The sequence below is a fragment of the Larus michahellis genome, chromosome 1 (genome assembly GCF_964199755.1).
Source record: "Larus michahellis chromosome 1, bLarMic1.1, whole genome shotgun sequence".
Classification (NCBI taxonomy): Eukaryota; Metazoa; Chordata; class Aves; order Charadriiformes; family Laridae; genus Larus; species Larus michahellis.
In genome coordinates this window covers 51138753-51152798 of record NC_133896.1, presented here as the reverse complement: position 1 = coordinate 51152798, position 14046 = coordinate 51138753, and the positions used below count along the sequence as shown (strand labels likewise).

At 38.9% G+C, this 14046-nt stretch overlaps 1 protein-coding gene across 1 annotated transcript in view; it reads right to left on the bottom strand.

Moving 5' to 3' along the window:
• Positions 1-13552, bottom strand: part of CFAP54 (cilia and flagella associated protein 54) — a 110369-nt gene extending 96817 nt beyond the window's left edge. Inside the window, exons 1-4 of the mRNA XM_074572659.1 lie at positions 13346-13552; positions 7986-8091; positions 3523-3669; positions 1254-1425 (exon numbers count right to left, since the gene is read on the bottom strand). Coding sequence (XP_074428760.1) covers positions 1254-1425; positions 3523-3669; positions 7986-8091; positions 13346-13542 — 622 coding nt within the window. The 5' untranslated portion in view covers positions 13543-13552. The remainder of the gene's footprint in view (positions 1-1253; positions 1426-3522; positions 3670-7985; positions 8092-13345) is intronic.
• Positions 13553-14046: the final 494 nt, after the last annotated feature.

Genomic DNA, 14046 nt, shown 5'->3' with positions numbered 1-14046 from the left:
GTCTATTCTTCTGTCTGTGTGAATGTTCAGAAAGGGGCACCTGTGGCAGCGGGAGGCATCACAATGTCAACTGTCATAGCTAGAAGGGTGTTATTATCCCAATAAGTAAGAATGGAGCAGGCATTAGGAAGATTTCTTTTTATCAGTCAAATGTGTAATGAGGCACAAAATCTATTGACAGAAATTGCAGAAAAATGCTCAGGAACTGGGGAAAATCTGAGCTATTGCCTGCTTCTAATTCGATTAGATTATTTGCCAGGCTTGGTACAGAGAGCTGTCCTGCACACATGTAATGGAATTTAAGAATGGCTGGTGAGTATGTTTTGATTTTAATTCTTCTCCCATAGAAAGAGACAAACCAAAAACATACCTCAAAAGTCGGGTCTGAGGGCAACGTCAGTCCCAGCAAAACAAAAGGATAAGAATTTTGACCAGTTATAGCTCTCAGAAAGTAAATTTTCCAGTGTTAAATTAAAAACACATTATCTCCTCAATTTATATTGCAACAATTGACCATAGTAGAACCAGTTAATAATAGTCTTTTGACTTTTGACTATATAACATTGCCTTTCAAAACAAAAATATACTGTTGCTCTTCTTGAAATAAAAAACTTGATACACCATTCTCTGTGTATCTAGTTCCCAGAATTACCATTTTTTCCTCATTTTTTTCCTAATTCAAGCATTTATAAGTAGCACACTAAAATCATATACAGCGATTCAAATTCTTAAATGTCATATGGTATTTTTAGAACAGTTTTATTATTAACTCTAGCCTTAAAGATCATTTAAAAACCACAAAGACGTAACGTCAGACTATCTTTTCTACTCTTAGATCTGCAATCCCCTTTTCAAAAAAACCCAAACAAACCAAACTCATTAACACAAACATTTTATTGATTAAAAAAATCTTGAATCTTGAGGGTTTTTTTAATCAGGGTTCACTCAAAAAATGCCCTTATGCTGTTAGATTTCATTTTATTAGTACGCTCTACCCACAGCTATGATGAAAATGATATTACTTTTACAACACTCCACCTGAAAAAGGCACACGATGTAGAAATTTCAATTTTAAAATCCTTATTTCAGAAAAAAAACCCAAACAGACAAATAAATAAACAAAAAACCCTACTGTGATTGAAGACTGACTACAGATTTATTCATAACCATTAGGTTGACCTTAAAGAATATCTATAAAGTTTTCCTCCATGGGTTTGCTTAGCAAAAAAATGTAAACCGAAAGCCTGAGGTACCATTGTAGATAAGCCAACACAAACTCTCCTGAGGCAGAGCCACTTGCATAGCGAGTCGTAATGAGGACAAGACATCGAAACAAGTCTGCAGGGACTCTTGATTCTGGAGATTTCTGTCACTGTTGCAAACCATCTGATAAATGCAAACATTTCTCTCTTGCAACGCGTGGAACTAAAACACATGGAAGCATAGATAAAATTAATATATATAGTTAAAATAGATGTATATGTCAGTTTCACATCAGCAAAGTACAACAAAATGGTGAGTATGAAAAGACCAAGCATACCAGAAAAAAAAAAATCAGCCTGACATTGAAATGAGCATTAGAATATGGAAAAAGTCTTAAAGCTTTAAGGTTGCTGTACCATTAGCCTGAGTCAGTTTCCATCACGTCACAGGATGAAAATGCACCTAGTGCACTAGGGCTGCTGAAAGGGAGAAAGGATGAATGAGGCATTAAATTGATATTCAAACAATCTGGCTTTAATTCTTCACTTCTCTGTAGATGTCCTCTGTAAATTAAGGCAAATCTTAACTTCTCTGCACTTTGCTTTTCCATCTGTATGACAGATGCCTTGTTTCTCACTCTTATCCATTACTTTTCCCTTCTACAGACGCATCGTTCCTTCTCTTCCTTGTAATGCCTAACATAATGTGATCTCAGCCTTGTCTGGAGTACAGTATAATCTGAACAAACCAACACGTGAGAAAATGAGCTAAGTGGGACACCGCCAGTCAGTAACTATCAACCTCTCAGAAGCCTACTAACCTGCTAACATTTGAAACTATATTATTTTTTGCAGTTAATTCACTGAAACTGGAAGTTTCAAGCCCTGGAACTCCATTTCTGTGTTTTCCTTAGTGTTATATTAAAAAAACAAAAGCTAACCACAGAAACCTGCCAAAAAAATTTACATATAAAGCCTTTAGATGTAATCATTTGTCACATTATCATCATCCATTTCCAATTGTAGAGATCATTGTCAAACTAGATTCCACATCTGTAAATTTAGGGATATCTCAGTGTCTAAAGGCCAAGGCTTTTCAGTATAGGCTCTTGATAACATCTGGCACTATGATTGGTTCAAGGTCTAGGCAGACACATAGAAAGCAGGAGAAACCATGTCTGGAACTTCAAATTTATTTACAATGCATTTTAAAAAAAAAAAAAAATAAAATAGATCAACAGAGTCTTTGATCATATTCTCTATCAAGCTGAACTATGTTTGAAAAACAAAAAAATAATATAAACTGAGTATCTCTTCTATCACGACATCTGCTTCTAGCTTTTAAGCAAACTGATTTTTTCTCCTCACTAAACACCTATTTACAAACTAACTGACAAGAGAAATATGAATTTGATTAGCTCAATACACAGGAGATGCCTACAAATTCCTTTTGTTGTTCTTGATCACAGAATAACTTGCATTAGTTTATTTTGAAATATCCACCATGTGCTGAAAATAGAGCTTCTCAGCAAAGCACTGCTTAAGATAAAATCTAACGTGTTTTTAGCATTCCCCCTATACCTATTGAAACACTTTGTTCTATGGATAACAAATGACAAATTGCAAGTTCCTCGATAAGCAATTAACCCAAAAGGATCCCAACATATTCTTGCAGTTGCTCAGCTTCCCAGAGCTCAGAGAACTTAAAAAAATATTCACCATTTTGCCCTTTTTTTCATACTGAGCAAATAAGCTATTGATAGTAACGCAATGCTACTTTTTTTACTATGTCACAAGCTTTTTTTCAGTGTAGTATTTTTGCCCATTTATGGTACATATTACAGTACAGTTTTTTAATTTGCTTGCACTCTGTCCACTCCTTAAGATCACGCTGCACAGAAATTTCTACAATTGCGGGATGGTTATCAAATTTTGCCCATATCCTGATTCTGTGGTGAATAGCAACTACTTCAGAGCAAAAACTGCTGTAGACAGTTACAGAATAACCTGCGCAGAGAAAATTGTCTTTTTAACATTAAGTTGATAGTGGTTGGCTTATGCCACAAAAGCATAAGCACTTATATCCTCTTAAAATGGACACCAATTCTGAATGTTCATCTCATCTATATGACTGCCTGTTAAATCTCAATGTAATCTATAGAGACAAACTATTAAAGACTAGTTAATATTAATATATAATTAATATAACAAAATGAAGTACATTTGTGGAGGATAAAATAGGCTACTTATTTCGAATCTGTAAATGTATTTGACAAAACAAACAAACAAACAAACAAACAAAAACCAAACCAAAACCTACCGTAAGTACTGCATTTTTATCTCTCAAACCATTTGGGAAAAAGGTGGATTTAAATCGATGCACGTCATCTATGATGTCGTCAGGGTTTACAGAAATGAACTGCTGAAGGTACCTTCCATAGCACTGTAGAAGTGCTAACTTATATTCCTGAAGAATGAATAATATGTTATTTTGTAGTTTTTATATTACATTTCTATTTCTATAAAATATGTGTGGTTTGTATTATCTTTATGTAAAAAAGTATCAATGTGAAATAGCAGCTGGAAGTACAACACTAAAGTTTATACAAACATTCAGCAATGTAATTTCTAATGTGAACAGTCGGCATATGAAATACTTAAAAGATGAGCTCGTGGTTTGGGAGTTTGTTTATTTTAATCATAAATATGGCATATTACAGAACAATTGTAAAGTATGATCCTGGGCTAATACAATAAACTCAAAGGGTTCCTGGAATGTCCTGCAGCTTTGCAACAGTAATGATAATGATACTACACTTCTGAGAAAAATACTTCATAATGTAGAACTTTATAAAGAATATACAGACATGACCACTTCTCTTTCCCGTTTCCCTGATGTCAAAGCTCTTTATTTTTTATTAAAGCAGAGGGGAAGAGTGACTTAGTATCAGAAATCAAACACTTCAGAATTAGATGCACTAAAAAAGAATGAAACAAGTGACAACCAGAATTTACCTATGGCCAAGAAGTCAGCATTAATAGGCCAGAAAGTGCCACTAGGTCTTAAAGAACTGTTAACAAGCAGGATGTTGAGCTTTACGTCTCATTCAAAATACAGCTCCCCAGCAGCATGTCAAACCACTGTAACATCATGCTGAGGCTATGGTTCAGCTCTGACTCAGATGTGGAAGTGTTACTTACTGAATCACCTCCACCACTTCCTGCAGCAAAGATTATTTAGAAGTTTATCTACGAACTTCACTAATTCTAGCACACGCACACATACACCAGTCATGATAAATTCTAGGGGAAAAAATAACTTATTTGTATTCATTAAAAATGATCCTTTAATCACAGGAAATTTAGAAGTATTTCCTTGCACACACTTTTTTCAATATAAATTCCTACCACCACGGTAACACTTACCCTGAATTTTTAATCATCTGAGGAGTCTAACTCAGATAACCCTGTTGTCCTCTTTGCTGTGTGAAAGCAGCAGCCATACACAGAAACTTTTACTTTCCATGGACAGCTATGGGCAGCCAGCCACTTGTGTAATCTAATACATAGATTCAGGCTGTGGTAACTCTCAGAATCTGAAGTCATGGATCAGAATCCTATTAATTTAGTTACTAATATATAGCAAAAAGGTAATTTCTCTCCCAAACAGTTTAAAATGTATGTATAAGATGAGAGACAACAGACGGATACAGGCAGCGAGGGAGGGGAAAAAAAAATGAGTCAGTACTGATTTGTACAATGACTAATGGGCTAACTAATTTCCAGAGATATGACATAATGAATTTAGGTGTGTCCGAAAAGATACATAGCTGATGTATAATAGGAAGGAATCTAAAGTGAGAAGGCATTAAAAAAATAGCAGGAAGACAAAGTTAAGTTGGTGCTTACCTATTGACTACTTATATTCAATAATTCATTTTTAAAGACTACGCATCATTAAGTATTATATGACATAAAGACAGATTAAAATTGAAAATAGTAGTTTTCTACTTGGAGTCAAGAGGAGTACTTATGGAATAGACTCTACCCCACTTATCACAGAGTTTCGCGTGACACCACATTCATCTTTCCAGTAATGCATTAAAATTTGTAACTAAAATCCATCTCATGCTTTATCTTTCTTTTCATCTCTAGGGAAAAAAATTGATAGAATGAAAACTAAGTTTGTAAAGTCAAAGAACTGCACTTAAAAATGTAAGTTCCAAAGACAGCTCATTTCAAAGTTTTAGCCTGACCAGCAAAACAACTTTTTCAATGACACTGATAACTTCACCTTTACTGTAGAAAACCACATTACACTAGAGGACTGAAGTTGCAAGCAGAAGTCTTTACTCAGAATTCTAGATTATTTTTAGGCAATCTGGGGTCAGGTCATTAAGCACCTTGAAGATAAGGACCAAATTACTACATTTGAGTTGTGTCATGGGAAGCCAACATAAAGCAGAGAGAGCAGGGTTTGATGCCTTTGAAATAACCTTACTAAGCATGATGTGAGCGCAGCAGTTATCAAGAACTAAAAGCTCAATGTAATATTCCAGGTAATTCCCAGGGCCCAGAAGCTATGAAAACTTGAGGAAAACATGAACATGAAGAAAACATTAATGGAATTGCCTAGGCACTGAAGGGTCTATTAATAAATGCAGCTCTTCGGGCTTCTTTAAGAACTCCTGTGAGTATTCCTAAACTTATACCATGAACCTATGCCCTCAATTATAATGGCTCCACAGTTACCGACTCTTCTATATATGTCTTCTTCAGCCTACCAGTGAGAGTTGAGTGCTGCTGAAGATGAGCTTCAGCTTGCTGTTTGTTGTTCAGGAGGCAGGCCACTTTTGCCTAAGTCCTTAGGGCAGATGCAGTGAGGGATATATAAGACTTTGTAACATCTGCATGATACTCATACCTTTGCCCAGGTCTGCGGAAAAGCTCACCTAGTAGTCACTTATATATGCTTTCCATAAATAGCATAAATAACATTTATCCTTGCTGGATTCCATAAGCGAAGGTCGTAATAGTGGAAGAACAGTTTCACTGTATGTGTTCCTCCAAAAGATCACCCCTCAAACTGTCTTGATACATTTCTAATTATGCCCTCTTCTAGGTGAAAAGAGGGAATCTAATAGTGTCATATGCTGCACAGAATGAAAAAGGGTGAATACGGGTGACAATTGGCATTTAATTGCTTTCCTAATGCAAAAGTCAATAGACTGTTCTTAAAAATGATTTTCAATTTAAACACAGTGTCAGTTATCCGTTTTTGTTTCCAGGGTGAGGGGAATTAAAGTTTAATACTCCCATTCTGAAAAAAAATACAAACTTGGTTTAACCTACTTTTTTATTCTCTTTATGTTCAAAAATTAAGGAGAAGCTACAGAAACCTTTCCGAAAGCATGGAAGAATACTACTAATAATTATAGACTTTCACTAACTTTTGTGCTATAAATATAATTTTTCCATTGCAACCAACTTTTTAGAAGACTAATATCAAAAAGTATCTGAAATAGGCCTGAAAGACTGAAGGACGTAGTTAAAATGTATACTTGAGTGCTTCATAACACAGACAGACTAAACAGACAGAGTTTTAAGCTAGAAAAGCATTATTGACCAAATAAATATCTTCTAATACGTTCCTGGAAAAAAGTAGAAAAATCCAACGTGAATCATTACAAACACAAAATCACACTAAGTAGATAGCATCTATTTAGGAGCTGTCCCTTACTATAAATAATGCTAGTTCTATACAAACTTTGTATTTTCTCAAGCAACTTTTCAAGTACTGAACCTTTAAAATAAATTAACCCAGAATTCTGTAATTATTCAGTATTTCTGCTTGTTAACTATGTCACTCAGGACCACACACCCTTCTTCAATCCTAAAAGGACTGACTTGCAACTAGCTTTGAACTGTACATCTTTGAGCTGTTTCTGAGTGTTCTTTAGTAATTATCCTTGGAAGCCCCAGATTTTACAATACGATCTTCTGACACAAACATCACTGAGGTAATAAGTGGCATACCTTTGAGGGCTTTTTTCCCAGAAGACACAAAGGACAAATATAATATAACATGAAACCAGTCTTATTGAGTCAGACCAATAGTTACGAGCCTGGCATCCCATCCAACAGTGGCTAGTAAACACACGGCTAGGTAAGAGTACAAAAATAGCTATAATGTAGTGAAAAATCCTCCAAATACTCTCAAAGTCTTCAATGATCTCGCTCCTGAATCCTTTTTGGTTGCAATTTACCTTTTTTGAGGAGATTAGAAGTGCACACAGAATTAAAGATGCAGGAGCATCATCAATACATATAGCTGTATAATGTGGAATTGCACTCTGGTTTTTGTTCTCTGTTCCTCTCCCGATAATTCTTTACATTCACGTTTGGTTAAGTGAGCACTGAGTTGAAATTTCAGTGGAACAAACCACTTATCATTGCCAATTTGTACTTAAGCAGCATCTACAGGCACAGTCAGGTATTGTACTCTACCGTGCTGAAACATCAAACCAATATTAAAGAAAGATTTTGGAGTGTTAAAAAAGTCAAAGAGTGCATAGGAAATACAGATAGTAAAAAATATATCAAGAAATCAGGGCAATCTTACAATAAGATATAAACCACCTACTTGCATTGACATTATTTTGTAAAAGTTTTTCCTACTTTCTAAACAGCTTTCACTAAAACATGATTAAAAATTAAAGTAGTGTAGAAACATAAATGAAACAAAGACTGTGACTGAGCCTTTTCTGTTTTCATATGACTTACTTTGATCTGGGCAAGGGAATCACCAACTTTCAGAAGTTTTTCATTGTAATACCACTCTGGCAGTCGAGGCTTATATTTGATCCAAATATTAAACAAAGTATTTGCTCTAAAAAAGATAGAGGAGAAAAGGTTTCAGATTAAACTGGCAGTAGACCTGTCATAACAAGTAAATAAATCAGGAAAACTTCAAATTGTGAAAACTCCTTTCTTCCAAATCCATTTGAACTTACACGTATTTCAAAAAAAAGTTATCATTAAAACTGTATTTAACAGGCAGCCAAGGACATTTCTGGGTTTCATTTCTGTCACCAGTTTTTATCACACACTTAAAATGGGATGAATTTTCTCCTCTGTAAATTCTTATTAAAATGTCTTAGTTTAATCCCCTTCAACTGTTCAAACATGGTCTTAAGTGGAAAATCTCTCCCACCTTTCAGCTAGCATTTGAAAGGTTCTGTTTGAAGAAAACAATTTGATATTTTAAAGAAACTCAATGGTTTACAGCTCATAGCAATTATTAGACTGGAAACTACAAATGCTAAGAGCAGGAAAAAAGATGCAAAATTAACAATGCGTGTCAGGTAGCAGCAAACTTAGGAACTGTTAGACATGGAATAAACCATAGAGCTATAGAGTAGACAAAGCGATGGTATATAGAGCTATAGAGCTCATGGTGTATAGAGCTATACCATGAATCACAAAAGAAGAAAGTCATTTGAAAGCCTCTAAGATGAATAGCATTTGACATGAAATGTTCAGCAATTTTAAGTCATAAAGGGTAGAATTCAGAGAGAATAAGATGTTTGTTAGAACAGAAAGAATTTTACGGCAATAGTTGTAATGCTCTTCTGTTGCCTCTACCTGTTATTCTAGCCATAATTGTCATCAAGGATGACTTTGTGTAACAAATTATTTATTTGGCTGAACTAGCAAGCCTCCCATAAACGGTAACTGGCTCTAAGCAGTTTGCCTCTTCTACAAAGGAACTGACTACATCAACGCCAGTGTTAGGGTCCCTACTGATTGCTGTTTGATGGGCTAGTGCCTTCATGTGTACAGCTTTCCCACCCTAGACTTCTTTAAGAAAGCTATATTCAAACTGGAAAACAAAAACTGATCAGACAGACTGATAATAAGCACAGGGATTTTTCAGAAAAGAATTCTGTTACCGAATTATTAATAGCATTGACAGTGTTCACAGTGCCAGGCATCTCTCACATTTATTCTCTTAACAAATCACTTGTACAGAAACCTCAGCAAAGAGTGCCTTGTGAAACCACAACAGCTAAATTATTCATAGGTAGCAATTTTTGAGGAAGGAAAACAACTGAAGAGAGAGGAATTAATGTCTTAACCTTCTAGATGAATTCTCACATGTAAACCTTATGCTTGCTGGTGTGAGGTAGCTGGACCTTTTCAATCTCTTAAGACAGTGATGGTAGACTAGAATGCAAGACACTTTCTTAAGCTGTTTTCTGACATTCAGGAACTTGGAATCCATTCTCATAGTCTCCCAGACAGCTCTTCATTTCAGCTTATAAGAAGATTCCCAATAAAAAAAGCACAATAAGTAACATCATTTTTTTTCCACACAGAAAGCCGCGAGCCACCTTCACATTTTCAAGGTGAAACAGATGGCTGTATGAGAAACCTGTCAAAATGATCTTTACACCAAAGAATTACAACATCATAATCCTTTTTTTTCTAAAGTGTCATCTCAGCACAATTCTCAGTTCATGAAAGTAAACAGCAAAGAAACAAGTAGGACATTCTAGAGGTGTATCCTAGAGGAAAAATGCAGTAACAGCACAAACTAGGCCAAAAGCAACAATCTGAATAAAATGTTTTAAGGCCTTATGTTTTTAAAGGAAACCATAGCCCAGTCTAATGAAGAGCACCTTCCAACTGGGGAATGAGTCCCTCCTGTCCATCCATAAGCAATTAACAGTCTGGGTGGCTACTGAGTTCTTATATTGAAAGAAGTATCCCACTGCAATTAGTAGGGATAAATCTGCAAAGAGGTTCCAAAGTGAAGGAATCTGTCCAGCATCTCAACCTAGTTCCCTTGGACTATCAAGGAAAGAAGCTTAGGAAAAGAATTCCAGAGTTCAAGAGGTCTGATGGATACTACTCGGGGGGTAAGGAGAAAGAAGGGGAAAAAAAGGTAACCATCAGGTTATAAGGCTGTGAAGGAACTGATAGTAAGATTGACTGTGAATAAAGCTTGGGAAGGTAAGACTAATAAACTTCTGATCAGCTGGAAAGTCCTCAGTGAAGGTCATCTTCATTTTTGTTTTGAATGCTCATATTAACACACGAGATTCTTAGATGTAATAAACAAGTGACAAATATGTAGTAAACTAGTTTAGTAAAGTAGTGACAAATCTGACTAGACATTCAACTTCAATGGGAAGATTAAGGTAAACCATATCTGCTACAACGCCACTACTAACTACAAGTGAGTTCATGACACAGGAATGTTTCTTTGACACAGACAAAGGAGGAGAGTGAGACACTTCCCAAACAGCTCATCAGTCTTTCCTTTAAACAGGCTGTAGGACACCAGAATAACAAGTTAAGCAAGTGAATTCTTAAAAAAATACTGGGTTGTTGGAGCTCAGAGGTGAAATTTCTTTATTTCCAACCACTCTATGAATAGTAAAAGAAATTTCCCTAAGGTCAACACATAAGGCTGTGCACAAGGCAAGGCCCCCATGGCTACACTTCTGGGCCAAAAGCCTTTACTACAGGTAGTAAAAGATTCTCTGATACTGATGAGAAAATGTCTTATTAAATAAGGGTCTCTAAGCCACACAACGTGAGATAAAAGCAATAGTTAAAGGTAATCCTTTGATGGCCCCTTTGCCAAGAGAAATGGGGTAAAACAACTTCTCGTTTACTTGAGGGAAAAGTACTTTTGATTGCTACTTCTGGTTGAAAAGACTCACGATTCCAGTAAAGGCAGGTCCTCGGTAATTTTTGTTTCTTGCATTGTAACATTTTAAGTGCCTAAATTATGGCCTTACTGTTGACTTATCAACACCAAAGGCTGACAGCATTGGAGGAATTAAGCTGACAATTGTATTTTTCTAAACTGAACATACTTGCCATGTGGGAGCTGGTTTTCTTGCTCCTCAAATAACAAGAACACTTTGATCTCAACCCATGCCAGGAAAAGCAGCTTGACAAATGACACAGCAAGGAGTCTTTAGAGCATGTAGGAAAGCATCTGTAATAGCCATTACCTTCAGAAATTCTTAGGAACAACTAGACTAAGGCTGGTTCTACAAGCAGCACACGCTCCAATTTTGAGTTATCAAACAATGAGAGGTGAGGGAGAAACAACCCTGAAATTTCACAATCACAAATAAATGCCCATGACTTCGCTAGCTGCCTGAACCTATGCTGACCATCAGAATTCCAGACTTCTACCTCTATACTGCCCCTCTACAAATGAAAAATGCCGGAGGATGTGGAACCACTGGGAGCTTCATGTTACACAATGTTCTCAATGCCCTGGAATTTTGGTATGGCTCATCAGTACCAGTGTAGCCCAGGTAGCCTTAGTTCTCACCTCCATGATGAATGCTGCAGAATTCTTTGGATGAGAAAATGTTCTCATGCCAACTCTGTTATGTGTAGACATGGGTCACATCCACAAAATACCAGTTTGAATATGACAGAGCCTACTCAGGTCAAAATATTCCAGAGTAAGTAAAGAAAGCCTTGGAGCCACTGTTCTCAGAAACTGGTAACTTGGCATGACATTGCAAACAGATCGGATCCAGCATGCCCAACTCCCAGCCAAAAGATACAATGAATGTGTAGATTTGGTGGTGTCTGAAGCAGCTGAGATGTCCTTCTTCTATGGGGCCTACAGTGGATAACTTTTAAAGTAATAATAGAGATCAGCTAAAGCTAAAAAATGCTGGAAGCTACAAGAAAGCCTTAAAAGTAGCAAAGCACTGAAATTAGCTGCTGAAGCGATATAAAAAGCCAACATACTGAGATTCAAAACACTAGAGGCAAAAGCCTGGAGGCTGATACTTGTATGATAGATCTAGGCCTAGACCTGACGATGAACGTGCCACATAAACAAATTAGAAATCCAGACAGCTTAGAAAAGGAAAGCTCTCCAGCGCAGGCAAATGCCAGGCTGTAGAATCTGAGTAGCTCCTGAAAACATATACAGCTCCTTTCGAGAAGGGTCATTTGTGGACTACATCTAGGAAAGTACCAAGTAAAGTATGTAACCTAAGCGATGCACTAACCACCCTGCAACCTAACTCCCATGTTTGTTTTGCATGAAATTTTTATAACCTGGGAAACTTTCATTTTTCATGTTAAAGACCTGCAAATTTAGAATAGAACTCTGCTCAGATAATAGTGATAGAAATACAACCATTTACCTCAAAAGAAGCAGTCGAACTCCTATCTCATAATGTACCTAAATGCAGCAGGGAGAGCTACATGAGAAATGCACAGTCTATAAAAGACATATGCATGCACTATGAATCATACACTGATTCTAGTTGCTTTATCTTAACTGCAGTACAAAATCTAGATTTATGCATACCCACAGATATGCACGCATGCGAGCAAACAAATATGCATGATTACACTTGCCATATGCTCTGCCCGCATTTATGTGTATAAAAATATACCAATGTAGACATAGACGTACGCACAAAAAGAGCTGTGTGGTGTTATCCTTATGTAGCCCTACTGCGAGCGCCATCGTTTAGAGGCACATACGTGCCCACACGTCCTCACCCGCGCAGGCAGGAGCACAGGCTGGTGGGCTGCCAGTTGCTCCAGCCCCGTGAAGGGATTTTCCTACCGGGAAGCTCAGGAAGCTCTTGATACAGCCAACAGTGGTGCTGACAACTTCCACAACACCTTGTGCTTTTTCCCCCCTCTAAAGCATTAACTTCTAGGAAGTGTTGAGAAAGGAGGTGTTCAGATTTTGGAGGATTTTTAATTAAAAAAAAAATAAATTAAAATTAAAAAAAATATATAGGAAAAGGGATGGCCAGTCTTCTGGCACGCTGCTGGAGAAGCTGACCCAGGAGAACAACCTCCTGGCTAGCTCCAGGGCCAGGGGGACCGGGAAGGAAGGGGGCCCCTGGGCGGTGGGATGCGGCGCGAGGAGGGGACAGGGATGGGGCGAGGAGGGGCCGCGGCGGTGCCCGGCGGGCCGGGAAGGGCAGGCCCAGGCCGGCGGGGAGGCAGCGGGGAAAGCTCCCGTGGGGCGGCGGAGGGGACGGGGCTGGAGGAGAAGGAAAGGGAGGTTTGAGGCAGGGGCTCCGGGAGCGGGTGAGGACGTGGGGACAACGAGGGGGCGGCGGCGCAGCCCCTACCCGCGGCGGTGCAGGTCGTGCTGCTGCGGCTGGGCCTCCCCGGCGCCTGCCAGCCGCCGCAGGAAGCCCAGGACGTCCCGCAGCTCGGCCTCGAAGCTCTCTACCACCGGGTTGCCCGGCGCCACGGCCCCGAAGAAAGTGGCCGGCGGGGGGTTCGGGACGGAGGCGGGCGGCGGCGGGCCGGAGGGCTCCGCCATGCTCCGGCCCGGCCGCGGCGGCAACGCGCCGGCGTCGCCAGGCAACGGCCTGGGGCAACGGCGGCCGGGGAGAGGCTGAGGGCGGCTGAGGGCTCCAGCTGAGCCCTCCCGGCTCCAGGAAGGGCGGCGGAGGGATGGAAGGAGGCCGATGGTCTCCTGAGGTGCATTAAAAAGAGCGTGGCCAGCAGGTGGAGGGAGGTCATCCTCCCTCTCTACTCTGCCATGGTAAGGCTGCATCTGGAGCGCTGTGTCCAGCTCCGGGCTCCCCGCTTCAAGGACAGGGAGCTGCTGGAGAGAGTCCAGCAGAGGCCTACGAAGATGTTCAAGGGAATGGGGCACTCTCTTATGAGCAAAGGCTGAGAGACCTGGGTCTGTTTAGCCTGGACAATAGAACACTGAGAGGGGACCTCATCGATGCTTATAAATATCTAAAGGGTGGGTGTCAACAGGATGGGCCAGACTCTTCTCAGTGGTGCCCCGTGACAGGACAAGGGGCAACAGACA